The 19,295-nt window shown below is 39.2% G+C and overlaps 1 protein-coding gene across 1 annotated transcript in view; it reads right to left on the bottom strand.

Annotated features, from left to right (window-relative positions):
• The window catches only part of MMS22L (MMS22 like, DNA repair protein), a 98,292-nt gene that overhangs the window by 63,370 nt on the left and 15,627 nt on the right, over positions 1 to 19,295 (bottom strand). Inside the window, exons 9-11 of the mRNA XM_063329919.1 lie at positions 16,913 to 17,026; positions 14,925 to 15,104; positions 9,198 to 9,260 (exon numbers count right to left, since the gene is read on the bottom strand). Coding sequence (XP_063185989.1) covers positions 9,198 to 9,260; positions 14,925 to 15,104; positions 16,913 to 17,026 — 357 coding nt within the window. The remainder of the gene's footprint in view (positions 1 to 9,197; positions 9,261 to 14,924; positions 15,105 to 16,912; positions 17,027 to 19,295) is intronic.

Here is a 19,295-nt window from a genome sequence, read left to right as displayed (position 1 = left end):
ATAAAAATTATTTTTTAATTATATAACATTGAGTAAATGTATCTGCTAGTGCGAGCGATGAACTAGAAGATAAAAGCTGACACTTGCATCCTGAAATGCAGCCAATATAATAGCTCATCATGCATGATTTCAGGCGTCCACAGAGTTGTAGACACATTAAGATAACAGCCAACTCAGTATTGTGAACCTAACTTGAAAAATGACCACGTTGTATAGAACCTCACAAAACAGAAGGCAGGTGCAACTATCTGAGAGTTCACATTTCTGTTTATAGAGTTCCAAACAGGAGGATCTTTTCTTTCTGAATTGCATTCTTTCTCAAACCTCTGCAACATGGCTATACTCCTAACGTCCGGACAATTCTAAATCAAGGGCAAATAAGACTCTGAACACTGGGGGAAAAAAAGCGAAAAAGCTCTCCCCAGACCACACAACATTTTTTGCATTCATCAGTTCCAAATTTTGTACACAGAAGGAAGAAGGCTCATAAGAAAGAAAGTAGGAAATTCCAAACAATTTGAACGCAGTGAAGCATTCGGGTTGTAACTGTGGGATACTGAGAGTGGGATTCATCTCATCCAGCTTTTGACATCAGCAGTACTTGCATTTGAGCTAGGACATTACGAGCTCCATGCTCAGACTGAAATCACATGTTTAATCCAGTTTGTTTTAGACATCTACTTTAGGATGATGATACGTATAGGATGATAAGCCCTGCAAGGGCTTTATTGTGGTTCCGGTTGGAAGGGACCTTAAAGACCATCTAGTGTCTATTGTCTCGACTACAAAAGTGGTTTAGTGGACCTGCTTGTGTGTAGTTGTGTTAAGGAAAGATTTTTACACGTGTAAGTTTAACACATCTCCGAGATCACAGTAAACTTGTTCTGTGACAAGAGAAACCCCTGACCTACTTCTAGCTTTCAAATATATCTAAACGCTATACAGGCCTGGAATTTTTAACTGCATAAAATAAGCTAAAGAAGAATGAAAGGGTAAGGAAAAAAAAAAAAGTATACAGGATGAATTTTATGACTCAAAATCATTGGAAGGGGAATGAAGGAAACCGTGCTGCACATAAACATTGGGAAGTCCAGCAGGACTTTGGTTTCTTTGACCATGGCCTGATTTACAAAACACCAGGCCTGCTGGTAACAGGCAGGAATAGTTTATCTTGCAGGGGGAAAAGGGTTCTAGGATAAGAGTTATCAGGGCTCATTGAAAAGGCTTTAAACTAGATTCAAAGTGGGGTGGGGATGGTACTGGGCTTGCTGGTGAGGCACCTGCACGTAGTTGCTCAGCACTTGTTGGGGAGCGTGCCAGTATTTCAGAGAGCCAGAAGGCCTACCACATCTCAGGGTGAATACTACACACAAGACTCTCTCTCTGAAATGCTCATACACCAAGGCACGCAGCATGGGGAATAAGCAGGAAGAGCTGGAGATCTGTATGCGGTTGCAGGGCCACAATCTCATTGCAACTACCGAGATGTGGTGGGACAGCTCACGTGACTGGAATGCTGTCATGGATGGCTATGTCCTTTTCAGGAAAGATGGGCCAGCAAAGGGTGGTGGTGGAGTTGCTCTTTATGTGAGAGAGCCACTGGAATGCATCAAGCTCTCACTGGGGGCGGATGAAGAGAGGGTTGAAAGCTTACGGGTAAGGATTAAGGGGCAGGCGAATATGAAGGACACAGTTGTGGGTGTTTATTCCAGGCCACCTGATCAGGATGGGGAAGCTAATGAGGCTTTCTATAGACAGCTGAAGGTAGCCTCGCAATCGCAGGCCTTGGTTCTCATGGGGGACTTCAATCACCCTGATATCTGCTGGGAAGACCACACAGCCAGGCATGCCCAGTCCAGGAGGTTCCTCCAGTGTACTGATGACAACTTTTTGACACAGGTGGTGCAGGAGCCAACAAGGAGAGGAGCACTCCTGGACTTAGTACTGACAAACACAAAGGGACTAGAGGAGGACATTAAGGTTGGGGGCACCCTTGTCTGTAGCGATCATGAAAAGTGAGAGTTCAAGATTGTGGGCAGCACTCACAAATCAACATGAAGTAAAATCACAACCTTGGACTTCAGGAGGGCTAACTTTGACCTCTTCAAGAAACTGCTTGGAGAGATCCCGTGGGCTAAGGCTCTGAAAGGCAGGGGGCTCAAGATAGCTGGTTGGTATTCAAAGACCACTTTCTCCAAGCTCAGGATCGGTGCATACCTAAAAGCAAGAAATTGGCCAAGGGATGCAGGAGACCTGCATGTTTGAGCAGGGAGCTTCTGAAGAAGCTCAAGTGGAAGAAGGAAGTTTACAGCAAGTGGAAGAATGGACTGACCACTTGGGAAGATTACAAGAATACTGCCAGAATGTGCAGGGATGAAACGAGGAAAGCCAAGGCCTCCTTGGAATTAAACCTGGCAAGGGATGTCAAACTCAACAGGAAGGGCTTCTTCAAGTATATTGGAGGCAAAAGGAAAACTAGAGAAGTTGTGGGCCTGCTGTTGAATGAGACAGGTGCCATGGTGATGGAAGATGCGGAGAAGGCAGAGTTACTGAATGCCTTCTTTGCTTCAGCGTTTACTGCTCGGCTCAGCCCTCAGGAGTCACAGACTTTGGAGAAAGTAACAGGGAAAGAGGAAGACTTCCCCTTGGTTGAGGAGGATCAAGTGAGAGATCAATTAGGTCAATCAGATATTCACAAGTCCATGGGCCCCGATGGGATGCACCCGAGAGTGCTGAGGGAGCTGGTGGAAGTCATTGCCGGGCTGCTCTCCATCATCTTTGAAAGCTCCTGGAGAACAGGTGAGGTGCCTGAGGACTGGAGGAAAGCCAGTGTCACTCCAGTCTTCAAAAAGGACAAGAAGAAGGACCCAGGGAACTACAGGCCCGTCAGCCTCACCTCCATCCCTGGAAAGATGATGGAACAGCTCGTTCTGGGCATCATCTCAAGGCATGTGGAGGAAAAGCAAGCTATCAGAAGTACTCAACATGGATTCACCAAGGGGAAATCATGTCTGACTAATCTGATAGCCTTCTATGATGGCATGACTGGATGGATAGATGAGAGTAGGGCAGTACATGTGGTCTACCTTAACTTAAGCAAGGCGTTTGACACGGTCTCCCACAGCATCCTCATAGGGAAGCTTAGGAAGAGCGGGCTTGATGAATGGACAGTAAGGTGGATACATGACTGGTTGAAAGACAGAGCTCAGAGGGTCATGATTAGGGGCACAGAGTCTAGTTGGAGGTCAGTGACGAGCGGTGTTCTCCAGGGGTCAATACAGGGTCCAGTCCTCTTCAATATATTCATCAATGACCTGGATGAGGGGATAGAGTGCACCCTCAGCAAGTCTGCTGATGACACAAAGCTGGGGGGGGTGGCTGACACACCGGAAGGCTGTGCCACCATACAGAGACCTGGACAGGCTGGAGAGTTGGGCAAAGAGGAACCTTATGAAATTCAACAAGGGCAAGTGTAGGGTGCTGCACCTGGGGAGGAACAACCCCATGCACCAGTACAGGTTGGGGGCTGACCTGCTGGAGAGCAGCTCAGCTGAAAGAGACCTGGGAGTCCTGGTGGACAACAGGATGACCATGAGCCAGCAACGTGCCCTTGTGGCCAAGAAGGCCAATGGCATCCTGGGGTGCATCAAGAAGAGTGTAGCCAGCAGGTCGAGGGAGGTCATCCTCGCCCTCTACTCTGCCATGGTGAGGCCACACCTGGAGTACTGTGTCCAGTTCTCGGGTCCCCGGTTCAAGAAGGACAGGGAACTGCTGGAGAGGGTGCAGCAAAGGGCTACCAAGATGATTAGGGGACTGGAACACCTCTCTTATGAAGAAAGGCTGAAGGATTTGGGTCTCTTCAGTCTGGAAAAAAGATGACTGAGGGGGGACCTTATCAACACTTATAAATACTGAAAGGGTGGGTGTCAGGAGGATGGGGCCAGCCTCTTTTCAGTGGTGCCCAGCGACAGGACAACAGGTAATGGGCACAAACTTGAGCATCAGAAGTTCCACCTAAACATGAGGAGGAACTTCTTTACTTTGAGGGTGGCAGAGCACTGGAACAGGCTGCCCAGAGAGGTGGTGGAGTCTCCATCTCTGGAGACATTCAAAAGCCACCTGGACGCATTCCTGTGCAACCTGCTCTAAGGTGACCCTGTTCTGGCAGGGGGGTTGGACTAGATGATCTCCAGAGGTCCCTTCCAACCCTACGATTCTGTGATCCCCTTCAGTTCGAACTACAGTGCTAAGTCCTGAATTACGTTCCAAGCTCATCCAGATCACAAAATGCTTAAATGAAAAAAAAAAAAACAATATAAAAACCACTGATGGCAGGTGATGGAAGAAGATAGAATTAGGTTGTGTTGGGGTTTTTGTTTGTTTGTTTGTTTGCTTGTTGTTGTTTTAAAATAGTCTTTCATTAAGCAGCTGTTACTAGAAGAGCAGGACTTGTGCTCTCACCCACAATGCTACTTCTTATGGCTTCCTATGTCTTAGAGCTGCTTTTTTTCCTGTTTTCAATGCTACACAGGGGAGTTACAACTCATTAACTTATCTCTACCTGGCTATACATTCATGTGGAAAACATTATTTGCTACACTTCAGCAGACAACTATAAACAATTACACCGATCATCTACAATAACTTCTAATCATGTCTGCCTTCTCATGAACAATTAATGTAGGGCATGTGGCTTCTAAAATGGTATAGTTCTAAAATAACGTGAAAATTGAAAAAGGTATTTTCAGTTGTCATAGAAAATTATATATTCAAGACATTATGTATAACATATGAAAAACACTGAAATAGAAAAGAAACTTTTCAAGAGAGACTCATTAAAAGATGTATAAAATAATAGCTCAATTACAATAAAAATGCCTACAAATGAAAGGTCATCCTCAAGTACTGTTTTTAAATGACATAACTGTAACTACTAAATTTTCCCAAAGTAATAATCTTATACAAAAAAAGGGTCAGAACTGCAGCCATTTTCAACAGCTGCAATTTTATTTTTATGAATAAAAACAAGAATCTTGATATAAAACTCAAAACTGCAGATGAATATATTTATTTCTCTAGAGAGATCTACACAGTTACGAAAGATGTAAAAAAAAAAACAAAAACGACCCAAACCAAAACATACACCCTTTAGAAGAGAATGCTTACTCTTAAAGCTGTAATTTGTGCATAGGATTATGTTTAGGATCTAACTGAACAAACAGTGACTGCTTCAGTTAAATTAATTCAACAATAAAAATGGTATTGTGAGCAGCTTCAATTTCAACCATTATTTACCTGTCCAACAACAGTTTTCAAACAGTTTCCAAAACCAAGATAGTACTGAAGGCTTTATCTCAAATTTAATATGAAAGAGTTCTCCAGACTTCAAATATCCCTGGGATTAATGGATTCTCTCATTGCTCTTTTGCTTAAAATGGTCTCTTGCACTGCTGGAAATACTATCAGAACTCTTGAGGTAGTCAGCTTTTAATTTATCGCAGAAGGGAGGAACACCAGATACTATCAAAATGATAGTACTATCTAAACACAACATTTTTCTCTTATGACCTCCTACTGTAGTAACAAAATTGGTTTCCTAGAACTCCACCAAATACTTCTGTATCTCTTTTAGACTAGAATTAAAGAAAAAACATACTGAAGGTATAACAAAATTGAGAAAGAAATGAAACAACATGAAGAATTTATTTTCTAAAGTGAGAGAAGGCTAATAAGACAGACCGCTATTAGTTCTCATAAACAAAAAAGCTTTTGATTCTCACTTACAATAAAACTTTGTAAACACAAATTCATCTTATACTGACAATCCATAAATTTAGTCAGTTTGATGTTGCCTAGAATACAAATACAGCTATGTTAATATTCCTAGTACAACAATGTTCATTTTGTAGTACAAATAGAATTGTAAGCCAGCTCTACTTTTGTCATTAGCCCAGTAACAGAAATCCAAATTACAACAGAAATAGGGAATACCTCGGTAACTAGTTTCCCCATAAATATCCTTTGTGATACAGATGGGAGATCTTTCACACGAGCAATTGTCTTCAACTCTATCCATCACGAATTATAAAAGAAGAGGGCAGTATCTGGCTGAGAAACTCACCAACCTGTCAAATGACTGAAGTGATATATCCACGGAAGCAACACCCTACGCTTGCCCAGGTATCCATTATTGCTCCTATCTTTATTTACAGCTCACAAATATTTGCTTCCCATCTCCATTGGTCCCCTAACCCAAGCAGCACCTTCACGTCTTTTCCTTGCTCAGAAACAAGCTGACTATAAGCTTATAAAGAAGGAGTTCTGGAGACGTGGCACTGTAGCACCCCTCTGCCACCTTCACCTGGACATGGGACACCTTCCTCAAAAAGTCTTTATCACCCCAAAAATCAAGCATATGCTGGATGAAGGTGGCTCAGGTTCTCTGCCGCCCACAAGGGTTGCCCTCTCTGTTCTGGAGACCACGAAACTCAACAGTTTTACTGAAACTACCAAAGTGCTGCATGTTTAACACTGGTTAGTCATTTTTGCATTCCAATACATAGCTGTCCAAAGAATGTTAAAGCTCCAGCTTCTGCTGACTCATCATCAAAGGTGACCATTCTTTTCTCTACTTTCATGATGCTTCCTTACCCTCAAAATCCATGTCTGCAGCAATGCCTATCAAATCATCCTTCCACAAAATAGAAACTGAAGCTCACATGAAGAGAAATTAACAGTTACCGGTAGGAGAGAGAGTATGAATTTACATTACAGATGTATGATCTACACCTTTTTCAGATGCTTTTGAATGCACAAAGCTATACGTACTTGATTTAATCCCCATTTCCCCCCCCATCCTTTGTATATTCCCATTCTCCTTCTGAACGCCTATAGCCTACAAGCTTTTGACGTTAGGGAGCAGCAAGCACAAGTGGATTATGAGGTTGATGGACATACTATGTACTAAACATTATTAGTTTTTAAGCTCCCATATACTTAAAAATGAAGTTTCTAACCACCAATTCCTGCCCTCTCTTGCAAATGAGTGATTCAGCAGTATCATTCCTTCTAACTTATTTTACACAGCTATTACTGTGCATCTCTCCTATAGATAACAGAGGGCATATGCTGAAAAGGGTGGCTCAGGTAGGATTTACTAACAAACTCAAGCCAAATGTTAGCGGGCAGTATCATCAATACTGTCCTATTGTTCATTTGAAGAGCAATGTTCACGCTTTTGCTCTTTCCTGCTTCTCCATGTTCCATTTCATTACTCTCGTTCCTACATTTTCTGGTCTCAAAAAAAATTACTCAGCAGATACTTCAGATACAAAAGCATAAGTTTTTGTAAGGTAAGAGTGGCCAGATGAAGCTGACAGATCAACAGAGGAGAGGGACTTGTCTACTGGTAAAAGAAAATCTCCCTCCTAGACACTGTCAAGGCAGCTGGTGTGCAGGAATAGGAAGCAGGATTCATTTTTTAATAAAAGTATGTATATGCACTCATGTATGCACATTTAGGGACTAATCCCCTACAAGGAACATTTCCTACAAGCAGCTAACTCCATAACACAAGAAAAAATAATGAACAAATTAAAAAAGAAAGAAAGAAATAAACTAGATGGCTCCTTAGACTGTTGATAATAGTTGCAAACATACTTGGTAAATGAGGGTTTGTTTTAATTCCAACAGTGGTTGCCTTTGGAAAGTAAAACAGATATTTGTCTCATATTACTGTGTCATGATTGACTCCTCATTCAAATCTTCTAAACTTGGCCGCCTATTTACCTTTCTAAATTGTCTACAATAGTTGTTTAACAGAAGCATCAAAAAGCTGTATATTTTACATATATTAAACTTCAGAGTAATCTTTATTCAAAATATTAACCATTCACAAGAAAAGAGGAATATTTTGAAGAAAAAACATGACTACAAGTGTCCTCTTACTGTTTTTCAGGTTGCTGACATACACAAGATGCAACACAGGAAGGTGGCTAATAAGCTACTCACAGCTTTTATGCCTCTTATCTAAAACTCTCCAGTTTCTCTAACAGGATGGTAAGCATCCAATAAGTGATGTTGTCACTGTAGTTCTAATGTATATGCGCAGTGTGTGTATTCCGTTACATACTGTAAAATTATTCAAAAAGAATTAACCTTTTAAGCTGAAAAACTACATGAACAAATGCTAGTTTATGCATAGCGTGATTTTTTCAACTTTTTAATACCCTATCTATTGTTTCAACTATCCTAACAACTACAAAAGATCGTTTTGTAAAAACTGTAGTTGTAACAAGTATTGTTCTGTGTGCCAGCTTCAGCCACAGCTGTTGCTACTGCATAAGCAAGGCACCAATAATAAAAAATAGAACTGAGTCCTCTTCTGCTTTCATCAACAGAACTTCGCAGGATTTTTTATTATTTTATCTGAGACCAAATAAAAAATATGTTTATTCCTGTCTTAAGCATACACAAATTACAGAAATTATTTTTACAGGAGTTGCTGATATAGCATTTGCAATTTGTACCGTGCAACTTCAGAACAAATTTACAGAGTTGCAACGCAACGTATTTAAAAACATGATGAACAGCAGCATGTTTAAAAGCATTTTAAAAGGAGGTCAATTCTGACCTCTGGGCCATGAAGCACTGCATTAACAGTTCTGCAGAAAGAAAAATGATAAGGTATGAAATGACTGCTCAGAAACTAGAACCTTATCAGTAAGAGTTTGATTCAAGCCTGTAAGACAAATTGCTCAGCAAGGCAAGTCACCTTCCTGCTGTGATGAGGATATAGCTGAATTTTCAATGCAACCGACTATCTCCCTCATCATGTCTCCTCAACTTGATGTCCTTACATTCAGGATCTGGTTTACATTTTCTAAGCATCCAGTTCTTATTCTGAATACATCTTGTCTGAGTAGCCATATACTTACCCTTCCAGGATAATTATCTTTTTCCTTTATTTAACAATTTAGCATCAGGCACAACCACTTTAAAGCAAATGTAACTGCTAACAAGGAGGGAACTGTATACTGCTGTAGTTCAGCTATGTCAAGGATGTTCATTTAACTGTGATAAAACTACTAGAATTGCAAAAATACAGCTGTTAGTTGGACTTCGTTTCATGCACTGTCTTTTCCTGAAAGAATCCCTGACACTTTCCTTGTTCCTTATTTCTTCCTTTAGACACTTACTTGAGCATCAGTGGATTTTTTAAGAAGTTCTTCCACAAATTCCCAATTGCTTTCCTTCTGTTTCTGAAAAATAACAATTAACAGCATGAAATAGCATTTGTATTCCTCACAGGAATCATTATGTAATAACATGAAAATAAGCAGGCAAGAGATTTCCAGAAATATTTCATTTCATGACAGCATATTGTAGTCATCCCCAAAAGCAGATTTTTTTGTTTTATGAAGGTCATTGATACCTGTCCTAAAAATTAGGCCTCAAAAACAAATAAAGAGACAAAAATAAAGAGTACACAATTTAAACTGGTTTAAGTGACTCATTTGCAATCCCAACCTTCACTTTTAATAAAGAAGCAAAACATTCAGCCATTTTTTTTTATTAGCACAAGCAAGTGTGTAAGTATGTCTTACAATTTCTTTCTTTAACTTTCTATAAGGAAGATAAATGGGATAAGAAGGAGGAAAAGTACAATCTCATCTTTTCTTTTTTCCTTTTCAATGAAAAAAAAAGAAAAACAACACTTCTAACTAATTTTTTCCAGGCCAAACATTAAGGATTGTTTTGGCCAATCAGTAAGGAGTTGGACAGATAGTAATAATCTATATAGATAGAAAAAAAATACAGGGTAGGTCAAATATGGCCCATAATTCATATTCTTCAGCTTGGGAAGACAGATGACTGTCCATTTGAATAAACTAGACCACACTTGTGAAGTAAGAGAGTTGCATAGCAAAGTATATTAACAAAGAATAGAAAAAGGTATATTTAGGCGAAGCATGAAAGAAAAGGGTAGAAGGTTTGGCAAACAAGGCTATTTATTTCCCAGGGGGGTGTGGGGGGGGGTGGGGGCGAAAACAACCAAGCCAACATCTTTAAAATTCTAGGAGGTCCAAACATCATCTCTTACACTCAGTTCTCTCTACAGCTTGTGTAGTTATAACTAGATGTGTGAACACAGTACTTTCATCATTGTCCTGCCTAACTCATTCCCTCCACTGTCACAACTGTTAAGCCTTGTAAATTATTCTGCAGATATCTGTCCTTTAAATGTCTGTACAGAGCTTACAATAAAGAGCATCTTATGCTTTGGTAATTGAAATATAACTGCTTTCCAGCACCAACACCATCATGCCCCATCCCCCTCTGCTACTGACAACACTACTTAATGCTGTGAGTTGGTGGCAATTCCACACAGAACTCCAGAGAGTACCAAGAGAGAATTTTAAGGATGAACTCTTAAAAAAGATGCACTAATACTTAGAAATACAATTTGACAACTTGGTGGGTTTACATTTTTGCACGACAAGAAAAAGAGCATTCTGAAAGACTGCTGATGGTATCAAGTTGCAGTCTGTAGACTGTTTATGGAACAAGTATGAATGAAAGGACAGATCTGCAGAATGTTACACTAAACCTACGATTTCACGATTAGGAACTCGAGCAGTATCAATTAAGGAGTTCCCACTGCTTCCTCCTCATCCTGCCAGCTGCTCTTCCTGCCCTCACAGCTGTGGCATGCCACTGCCCAGCTGTTCTGCTCCTTTTGTTTGTGGGACGCAGATCAGTGAACCTGCCTGGAGCTTTAGGAGAGAAAGAAAGGAAGAATGAAAAAGGGAGGAGGGCCTGACCTAGGTCATAGAATAGGGACACAGATAATTATGCCAGAACAACAGAGGGCATATCACACCTAGGGTGGTTAACAGGACTTCTTAAGCTGTTATTGATGCCTTTGTATCAGAAAACAGAGCTGGCATCCTGTCAGAAGGAGAGACCACTGCATCAACAAGTAGCCAAGGAGTAAAGGCAGCACTTCAATGAGTAAAACCCAGGAAGCGCACAATCAGCATTCCCAGACAGTTCTGGCTAGTATTTAGGTCAGATTTTTATTTTGACTGCTGTATTTTAGAGCTTGATGTTACGTGAATACTTACCCACTGGCACAGTCGTACTGCAGCCTCCAAGTAGAGCTAATCAATCGCTCAAAAGCCAGATTTGGCAGAGGTGAGGAGATATTAAGAGTCATGCTACATGACTATGAGACCTCCAAATGTCTGGACCAGCCTGCTCAGAACATGCTTTTAGCACTCCCATAGTCCAAGGACACATGATTTATACAAAAGGTGTTCATTGCCAAACTTGCAGCTCAGCTGCAGTATGCAGATCACCTTACAAGATCCTGGAGTAATCTAGGGCAAGCTCCTGACACCAACTGGAATCGATTACAAGAGTGCACCCAGGTTCAGCCCAAACTCAGGAAAGAATGACACCAACCACCTGCTGCACTCTTTTTTTTAAGTCTCAGTTGTCTCTTATCTTTTAACAGACTTGTTTCATTCAAATCCCACTGAATTTACATCCTAACAGTATTCCCTGCTACACTTGCAATATGGCATGGCAACTGTTTACAATACATCCTTGTCAGATAATATGTAGAAACTACAACTCTTACTCCAAACCTGCTGGCTTACAACATTCTCCCCTCCACCCAAAAAAGTCCAAAAATCAACAGAACCTGGAGACCTTACAATGCATAAAAGTGCTGCTAAAACCAAAAAGTTGATCTGAGATCCTCTGGGTTCTCAGGAAGAACTTTTGCCAAGGACTAACAGCTGACTACCTGGAAGAGCCATACTGGGCTTCTCAGCTGAAAATCCATGTTTGCATATCTTGTCGTGTAGTCATTTCAGATTATTCTATCAAAGGAAAGAATTCTTAGCCCCAAGTAATTCTGTCTATACTTCCCTAGCCCACATATTGAAGTTGACCCCTGCAATGTTCAGAAGTAGCAAATTTTCTCATCAGGTCCCATCTTAAATGTACAAATTCTGCTTTTTGGAAGAGTGAAGCGGGACTTGAATGTGGGGTTATGGAAAGACACGTGTACTGTACATCCCTCACAACAGAGTCTCTAGGAAACCTGGCCAAAATTTTCTAGTTTAAAAATATGGTTTCATGTGTATGAAATATATATTCAATATCTCTGATTCATTGCATATTTGAAATTACGTTATATGAGCTAAAGGGGAAAAAATAAAAAGAAGCAAGTCTGAAACCTATTTAGAATTTTAAAAGCCTTCATAATAACCTCAAGGCCATGCAGACCACATTAAAAAATTGAAAATCTTCCACAGATGACATAGGCTTAGAGGCAATTTTTGCTACAGAGCACATGAATAACCATCATTATGACACATCACCCTCCCACCTCTGATCACAGTTAATTAAAAGAAAGCATGTGTCATGAAGCTATCGCATCAGATGTTTAACCAACAAAACAGGACTACATTGAGCCCCGATGTAGTTCCACTGACTTCAGAAATTTGTATCATGAACTATTTTATCTTATAACGTTCAAAGAATGAGTCTGTAATTTGGGGGGGACGGGACCTAAAGAAACGGTTGCCATCAACTGTCTGGACAGATTACGTTTTTGTGGGGTGTGGAAAGGCACTGTTGTTACTGACAGATTTTTTGTAAGCACCCATAGCACTTAAGAGAACAGGGATCCCTGGTCAAACAACAACAAACTCACAGCCACACTCAGAGAATGCAAAGCACGGCTAACAGTTTGAACATAAAGACTACCGGAAACATCACAAAGAGCATGCACAGGATGGTCTCATGATTTACAAATTAAGACTTGGTAATTCTCTTCTCCCAGGTGGGGTCTAAGGAAAAAATATTATTTAATCTTGGGCAAACCACTTCCTGTCACTGCGTCTCAGATTCCTCCTTCAATATAAGAACAACAGGAATCCTTTTTTCCATTCTATGTCTGTTTGGCATATTTAAATAATATAGTGCCTGGGGCAAAATATAATCTCTCACAAGGCTAAATACATAGTACGTATCAGTATGAGAGAGAGGAAAAAAAAATCCAATGATCAAAGTAAACAGTATCACTGCATTTTGATTAGGGCATAAAATATAAGAAACCCACGATAAATGTCTGCTTCACACTAGTTTCAGTATTCGACCTGGGAATAACCTTTTCTCTCCATCTAAGTTCCTCTAATAAGCAGGGAGTGCAGTAATTTTATCTTCCCAATGTCCCTCTGAAATACAATATGGACTATGGTCCTCCCCCACTACCATAGGAATGGGACAAGAGCACCAGAAGCTTGGGACAACCTTCAGCGTAACAGATGTGGTCTGCAATTTTACAATGCGTAATAAGTTGCTTCATTTTGTTGTGTTATTATTAGAAAAGAGTAAACCACATGGTAATGAGCAGCCTGCCATGGGATCCGAAAGGATCTGTCGGCCGACAAGCAGCATAAGCATCCCACGTTCATCAAGTCCTCTGGTCACCAGAAATGGTCATGAGTTTTTCAACTAAGTACTCAAGCACCGAGTTATCAAATCCTCCCTGTTTTTTTTTTTCCTTGACAAATCAGGGCTTTTGCAAGATAAAAATCAATGAAAGTCATTCTTACTTTTATTAGAAAGTCTAATTTTACTTAGGATTAAAAGCATTCAGAGAAGTTCAACATTTTTTTATTCCTTCTCTGTTTATATACTAATGCTTTTAAAGATCTAAAGATGAAGGGGGAGAGGGTTTTTCAGTTACCAAAACAGACTGATCAACTGATGTGATCAGACTCTCCCTCTTTACAGAACTGCAGTTCATAAACAGGTTTCAAGGTTTTTAACCTTTTGTCCTAAGTCAGGATGGGAAATCTTGGTAAAAATTTTAACAGAAAAAAGGTACGACCTTTCCAGTATTAATACACACTATTAAATTACAAATAATAAAAGGCACTTCGCAAGAAAGGGCAAATAAGCCCAATTTGGAAGAAGCCATATATACCTGATGCTTGGCAATCTAAGGAATATACGCAATCCAGCTGAAATGTAAAAAAATTTAAAAAAAACCCAACCACCCCCAAACACAAACAACTGCAATGAGGTGAAAGATAAAATAACAGTTTACATGACTCCAGAACTGCAGAAAACTGCAGTGAGGTCCATGAAGGAATTTGATGCATCACTATCAAGTCTGACCATACATACACCTTACAGACGCAGGAATGGCATGTGCAGGTCTCATCCAGGCTACTTACGGAACGCATGGAAGTGTCCAGTCCCCCACAATGAGATTCAGAGACAAGAACCTGATTAATTGATTCAATAGCCTGCTGTAGCCAGTAGGAAAAGCTAAGGCCATCTTCTAAAAGCAGATATCTTGCAACTTAGTACCAGAACTTCCTAAACTGAAGCTTGAATTCAATAGTTATCAGGTAGTGTCTATTGGTACCACACCAACACAGAAAATTACGCTGTATAAACACCTCATCAGGCTCTTGCTGTGATGCAACGGGAATGCAGTCAGACCAAATGGAATTTATCCAAAGCAGAGCTACCACTTTTTTTAAAAGAAGTGGCATTAACAATTACATAGTGGATGTTTGAGGTTTATACTTCATAGGGTACAATCTAATGTGTTCAGTTCCTAAAAAAAAGCAAACCCAATGAAGGACTTATGCTGCAGGCAGAAAATCTTAAAATGTATGCTACGTCATTAAGTATATGCTCTACTAACTAGTTGGGATATTTCAAGTTTCCTTAATACATTAATCTACTGAATATCTAGTATATAACATGAATACATCAGAGGCTCCTGGAATGTTTACTCACTTGTACAAAGCACAACTTAATGCCACCAACCTCAAAGGACACCTAAATAAATTATAACAACTTTTAGGTATTTAGAAAGAAAGCACACCCACCTTTTCATCTAGATTTCCATTACGGTCAAACTGGTAGAGTGATGCCAGATTAATGATAATCCACCAGCTAAAACTCAATGGGTCTTTACACTGAATTGTTTCAAAACCAGACATCCTTTCAGAACTACTTGGCCGTTCAAAGATATTCTTTAGAGTTTTGTTCACCAAGCTCCAGAAACACTGTAGAAAATGCAAAAGTAAATTTGAACTGTGTTGAATAACAGAGCCTATGTTAACAATTTTCTCTACAATACTGTCCTATTGATTAATTTGCTTTTACGCAGAACAAGCAAAATGACAGTCATTTAAAAAAAATAAAAACCAGTGTTCGGTATTACCAGAGAAAACGTGGAGCTACTTTAGAATGTCGTTTCTCAAGTGCTAGTAGAAGGCAATGTGAAAGGACAAGCTTTGGTCACAAGGAAGAACATGGTGGGATACTTCACAGGCAAAATTACAAGCTGATGGAATCACCATGTGCAGATGGGATGATGCACCAACACTCACATGAGAGAGATCAGAGTTCTTTAATGAAGACTTTTTTATAACAGATTTTTTGAAAACTTTGAGTGCCAGGCTAACCTAACCAAGAGGAATACAGTAGTAGATGGTAAAGAATCAGTCTGAAAGACAGCAAACTGAGGTTCCCTGTTTTGTTCCAAGTCTGTTCCAGCACTGACAAACTGATTCTCTTTGTCTCAGATCCCTGTCTATACCACAGTATTACTACTTCTTACAGCCTGTGCCTATCTGTCCTAATTCTACAGAAACTCTTTGAGACTTCCTTACACCTGTATTTCACCCACCTTAGCTGGGTCCTGATCCTAACTTATGCTTCAAAGTGCTAGCACAAACACTTAACACTAACAAAGTTTCACTTGTTTTGTCCACCTTTACATCTGTTGTCATTAATGAGTAAATAACTATCAGCACAAACAGTCTACTACAAAGTACTTCATGCTATACTAAGAGAACCGTACTCATTGTGCAGATGGCAGCTTTGGTTTTTATAAGGATTATTTCAGAAAACTTTCAAAGTATTTTGACACTTCTTAATATTCATTCAGAGAAACATCAGCTCAATTCTAACCAGCAGTCAAGAAAGAAAAATCAAAACAGTAGAAAACACTAGCAAAGGAAAAGAATAAAACAGAAAACATCATTATGCAGTGTATAAAATCACATGGCCAACTAATCAATACTTTGAATACAGCATGCAATCCTGGTACTCGCAATTCAAAGGACAGGAATAGGATGTAAAAGGTTCAGAGAAGGGTGACCAAGATGACCACAGGTAGAGAACGGCACCTGTATAAATGACTGAATACAGTAAGATTCTTCAGCCTAGAAAAGGCAGAAGGTAGGAGATATCAGGAAAAAAAAAAAATCTGAAGAGGCATATAAAGTTATATGGATACAAGGAAGAAGAATAGGTAGTGATTGGCTCTTCCAATCAAAGTATAATGGGGCATCAAAAGAAGTCAGCAACTACAAGATTCAAAAACAAAAACCAGGTTGTTCTCATATAGGTAGTTAAGGTATGGGTATCAAAAGACAGAAACATGGGTTAGATGGATCATTGGTCTGACTACCTGTGTTTCTAATATCTAGAGGCGAATCACTGCATGACATAACACAAATTGCAAATAATAATAAAGAAATCTAAAAAACAGGCAAAGATGCTTTCTTTTCTTTTGTTCTACCACACAACGTTCACAGTTTACTCCTTTGCTTTGCTTTCTTTAGCGCAAAGAGCACTCCTCATCAGTGCCCTAGGTCATAACCAAACAGAACACTGCAAACCTAGAGTTAGGAATTGATGCACGTTCAAGACGGCAGCCTAAAGCACCACAGTTAGCATGCAGTCCTCCTAAAGCAAATATGAAATTTAGTTCTATCATCTAGTGCACTCATGGCAATCTGGGAACATTTGGCAACTGTATTGCATATTTAACATGCACGCACATGTAACAGTATTCTTCCATTACCTCTGTGTGAGACCCTTTATTTCTGTGGCCCAGCAGCTGAATAAGTAGAATCCATAATTCTTTAACGCAGACACAGGAATAATGGTGGCTAGAAAGAGCCTCAGAAGGCCTCACCTGAAAGAGAATATGCAATACAATTATTCAGGGAAGTGTTACTTTTGAAATTGCATTTTATGTACCAATATTTCCTCTGATTTTGGTTATTTGGTTTTGTGGATTTTTTTTTTGTGGTTAAACAATATAGCTACAATTACATATTGGAAAGTGCATTATTACATTAACATTCAAAATGTATCTTTCATACAACAAAGACTGTTTCCTAATTCTACATAAGTTATAGGTTGTACTATTTCTTAGTTTCTTCTGAGCCACTTTCAAGCATTATTTAATCAAATGAAAATGGGATTCTGAGGCCTAAATGAAAAGGAATTGCAATAAATACTGATTCATTGTCTGACAGTAGGGAAGAGAAAATGATTGATTAGATTTTCTTGATGTTCTTGGGAAGATAAGAAAGAGATTTCAAATGATTTAATAGCTATTATTGTTGTTATTTTTAACTGAAAAATCCTTAATGACTAGGCATAATGCTAGTAGAATATGTTTTTGTTGGCATGAGGATGTTAATGTTCCCACAACATTTCACAAAATCTGCTTTTCGGTAAATTTACTGCAAGGCATTCTTTTAATATGCAGAAAACAGCATATTTCAAATCATGTACGTTATTTGATTACTATTCCATATTTAACAAAATTCACTCAGACTGATGCATTTCAAATGCAAAGTAGTCTTCTTGTGATTCATCTTTCAGTTTTACATTCCCAGAATTGTGAAACAAAATAAGCAAAACAGCAAAAGGAAGTGCTAAATACATAAAAATTCTCTATACACTTTAATGTTTTCAAGACCTACCAGCACTGTATTTGAAATAATCATAGTATAGACAAAACTTTACTTACTCTGTCTTAGGACCTATGAATCCACTGAACTGTAATCAGAGGTGGTAAAAAACAGTGAGAAAAAACTTTGTTTAAATAGCATAAATTCAGCACGTTTTACCTTCAGCAAGGACACAGTGGCAGAAATGTATAAAGAAAAGAGGCAAGACAAAGCAGCTCATACTCAAGTTTATCCCTAAACAAAGAGTAATCCAAGTTTGAATGATCAACCTACACTCCTATAAGGCAAATAGAGGCAACTGGGTACCTAGAGCAACTAATTCATTTAACTCACTGCAGAACTGTTTCTATCCTTCCCCAAGAATAAAATGAACTAGTTTAGCCAATTAACTCCTAGACACCTAGATCTGATGAGATGAATGCTGAATTTTTATATCCTCATGCTCTTCGTGATCCATTCATACACAACTATTCTCAAAACACACTGGCACTTAAAATCATTTTTGTATTTGGAAACCTAATGGTATAAAATAAAAATTAAATCAAAATACACAATGCCAGTGACAGCAGTAGCTGTGTGGAAGACACAGAAGAGTGAAGGACTTCAAACCACACTCTCACAATTACAAGAACATGTATATCACCAATAGTTTCAAATCTACATAATATTCTACAAGGATACAGACTTCTTATTTATCATCCACCTTTAGAATAACACGTTTACAACTACTGTTCTCATACAGCTCCAAATCAGGTTTAAATACTGAACACTTAATTATAAATATGAATTTACAAGCGTGACACATAATTTGTTTTTCTCTCTCTATAAAGAGCCCTGCTTACGCTATTGATTGTCAGGGTCCACCCTGGCAATTTCATTTAAGAACATTGTGAGGTCAAGACTGAAATATTTAAAGTTATATTCTTCACATTCTGCATATGCTGTTGAGAGTTTTTCAGTGTGCCTATGCCACCTCATGCTTCTACTTAAAGATCTGTAATGGGAATCTCTCAACAACCTGAATTAATCTTATGTCAATATTATATTGAGAATAAGCACCAGTATGCCAACTAAAGTCCATTGTAAAATTGATTACTTAACTCTAAATATCCAAAACTGATGCATCTCACAAATACTCTGGTTATGACTCATCACCAAAGAGCAAAATAGATCCTTCAGAAAGAGGTAGTCTACTTATTATTACAGATACAGTATAACACTGGAGGATTTTATGGAAGTATTAGAAACACAAACTATCTTACAAGTGAGAGTTTCAAGCCTTTTACATGGAGTACCAGTTGTTGCAGCAACTAGGTTTCTTCATCTATTACTTGCATCTACTATTGTGCTCTTCTGCAGAAGAGATCCTGCTATCTTGTAGAAGATGTGCAGTATCCGTCCAGGATAGAGTTTGGCTAGTAGTATCAAAGCAAGACACCATACAGATATTTGTTAGACTAAGGATAACTGAGACATTGTTTT

The sequence above is a fragment of the Chroicocephalus ridibundus genome, chromosome 3, assembly GCF_963924245.1.
Source record: "Chroicocephalus ridibundus chromosome 3, bChrRid1.1, whole genome shotgun sequence".
Classification (NCBI taxonomy): Eukaryota; Metazoa; Chordata; class Aves; order Charadriiformes; family Laridae; genus Chroicocephalus; species Chroicocephalus ridibundus.
This window is presented reverse-complemented; position numbering and strand designations above follow the sequence as displayed.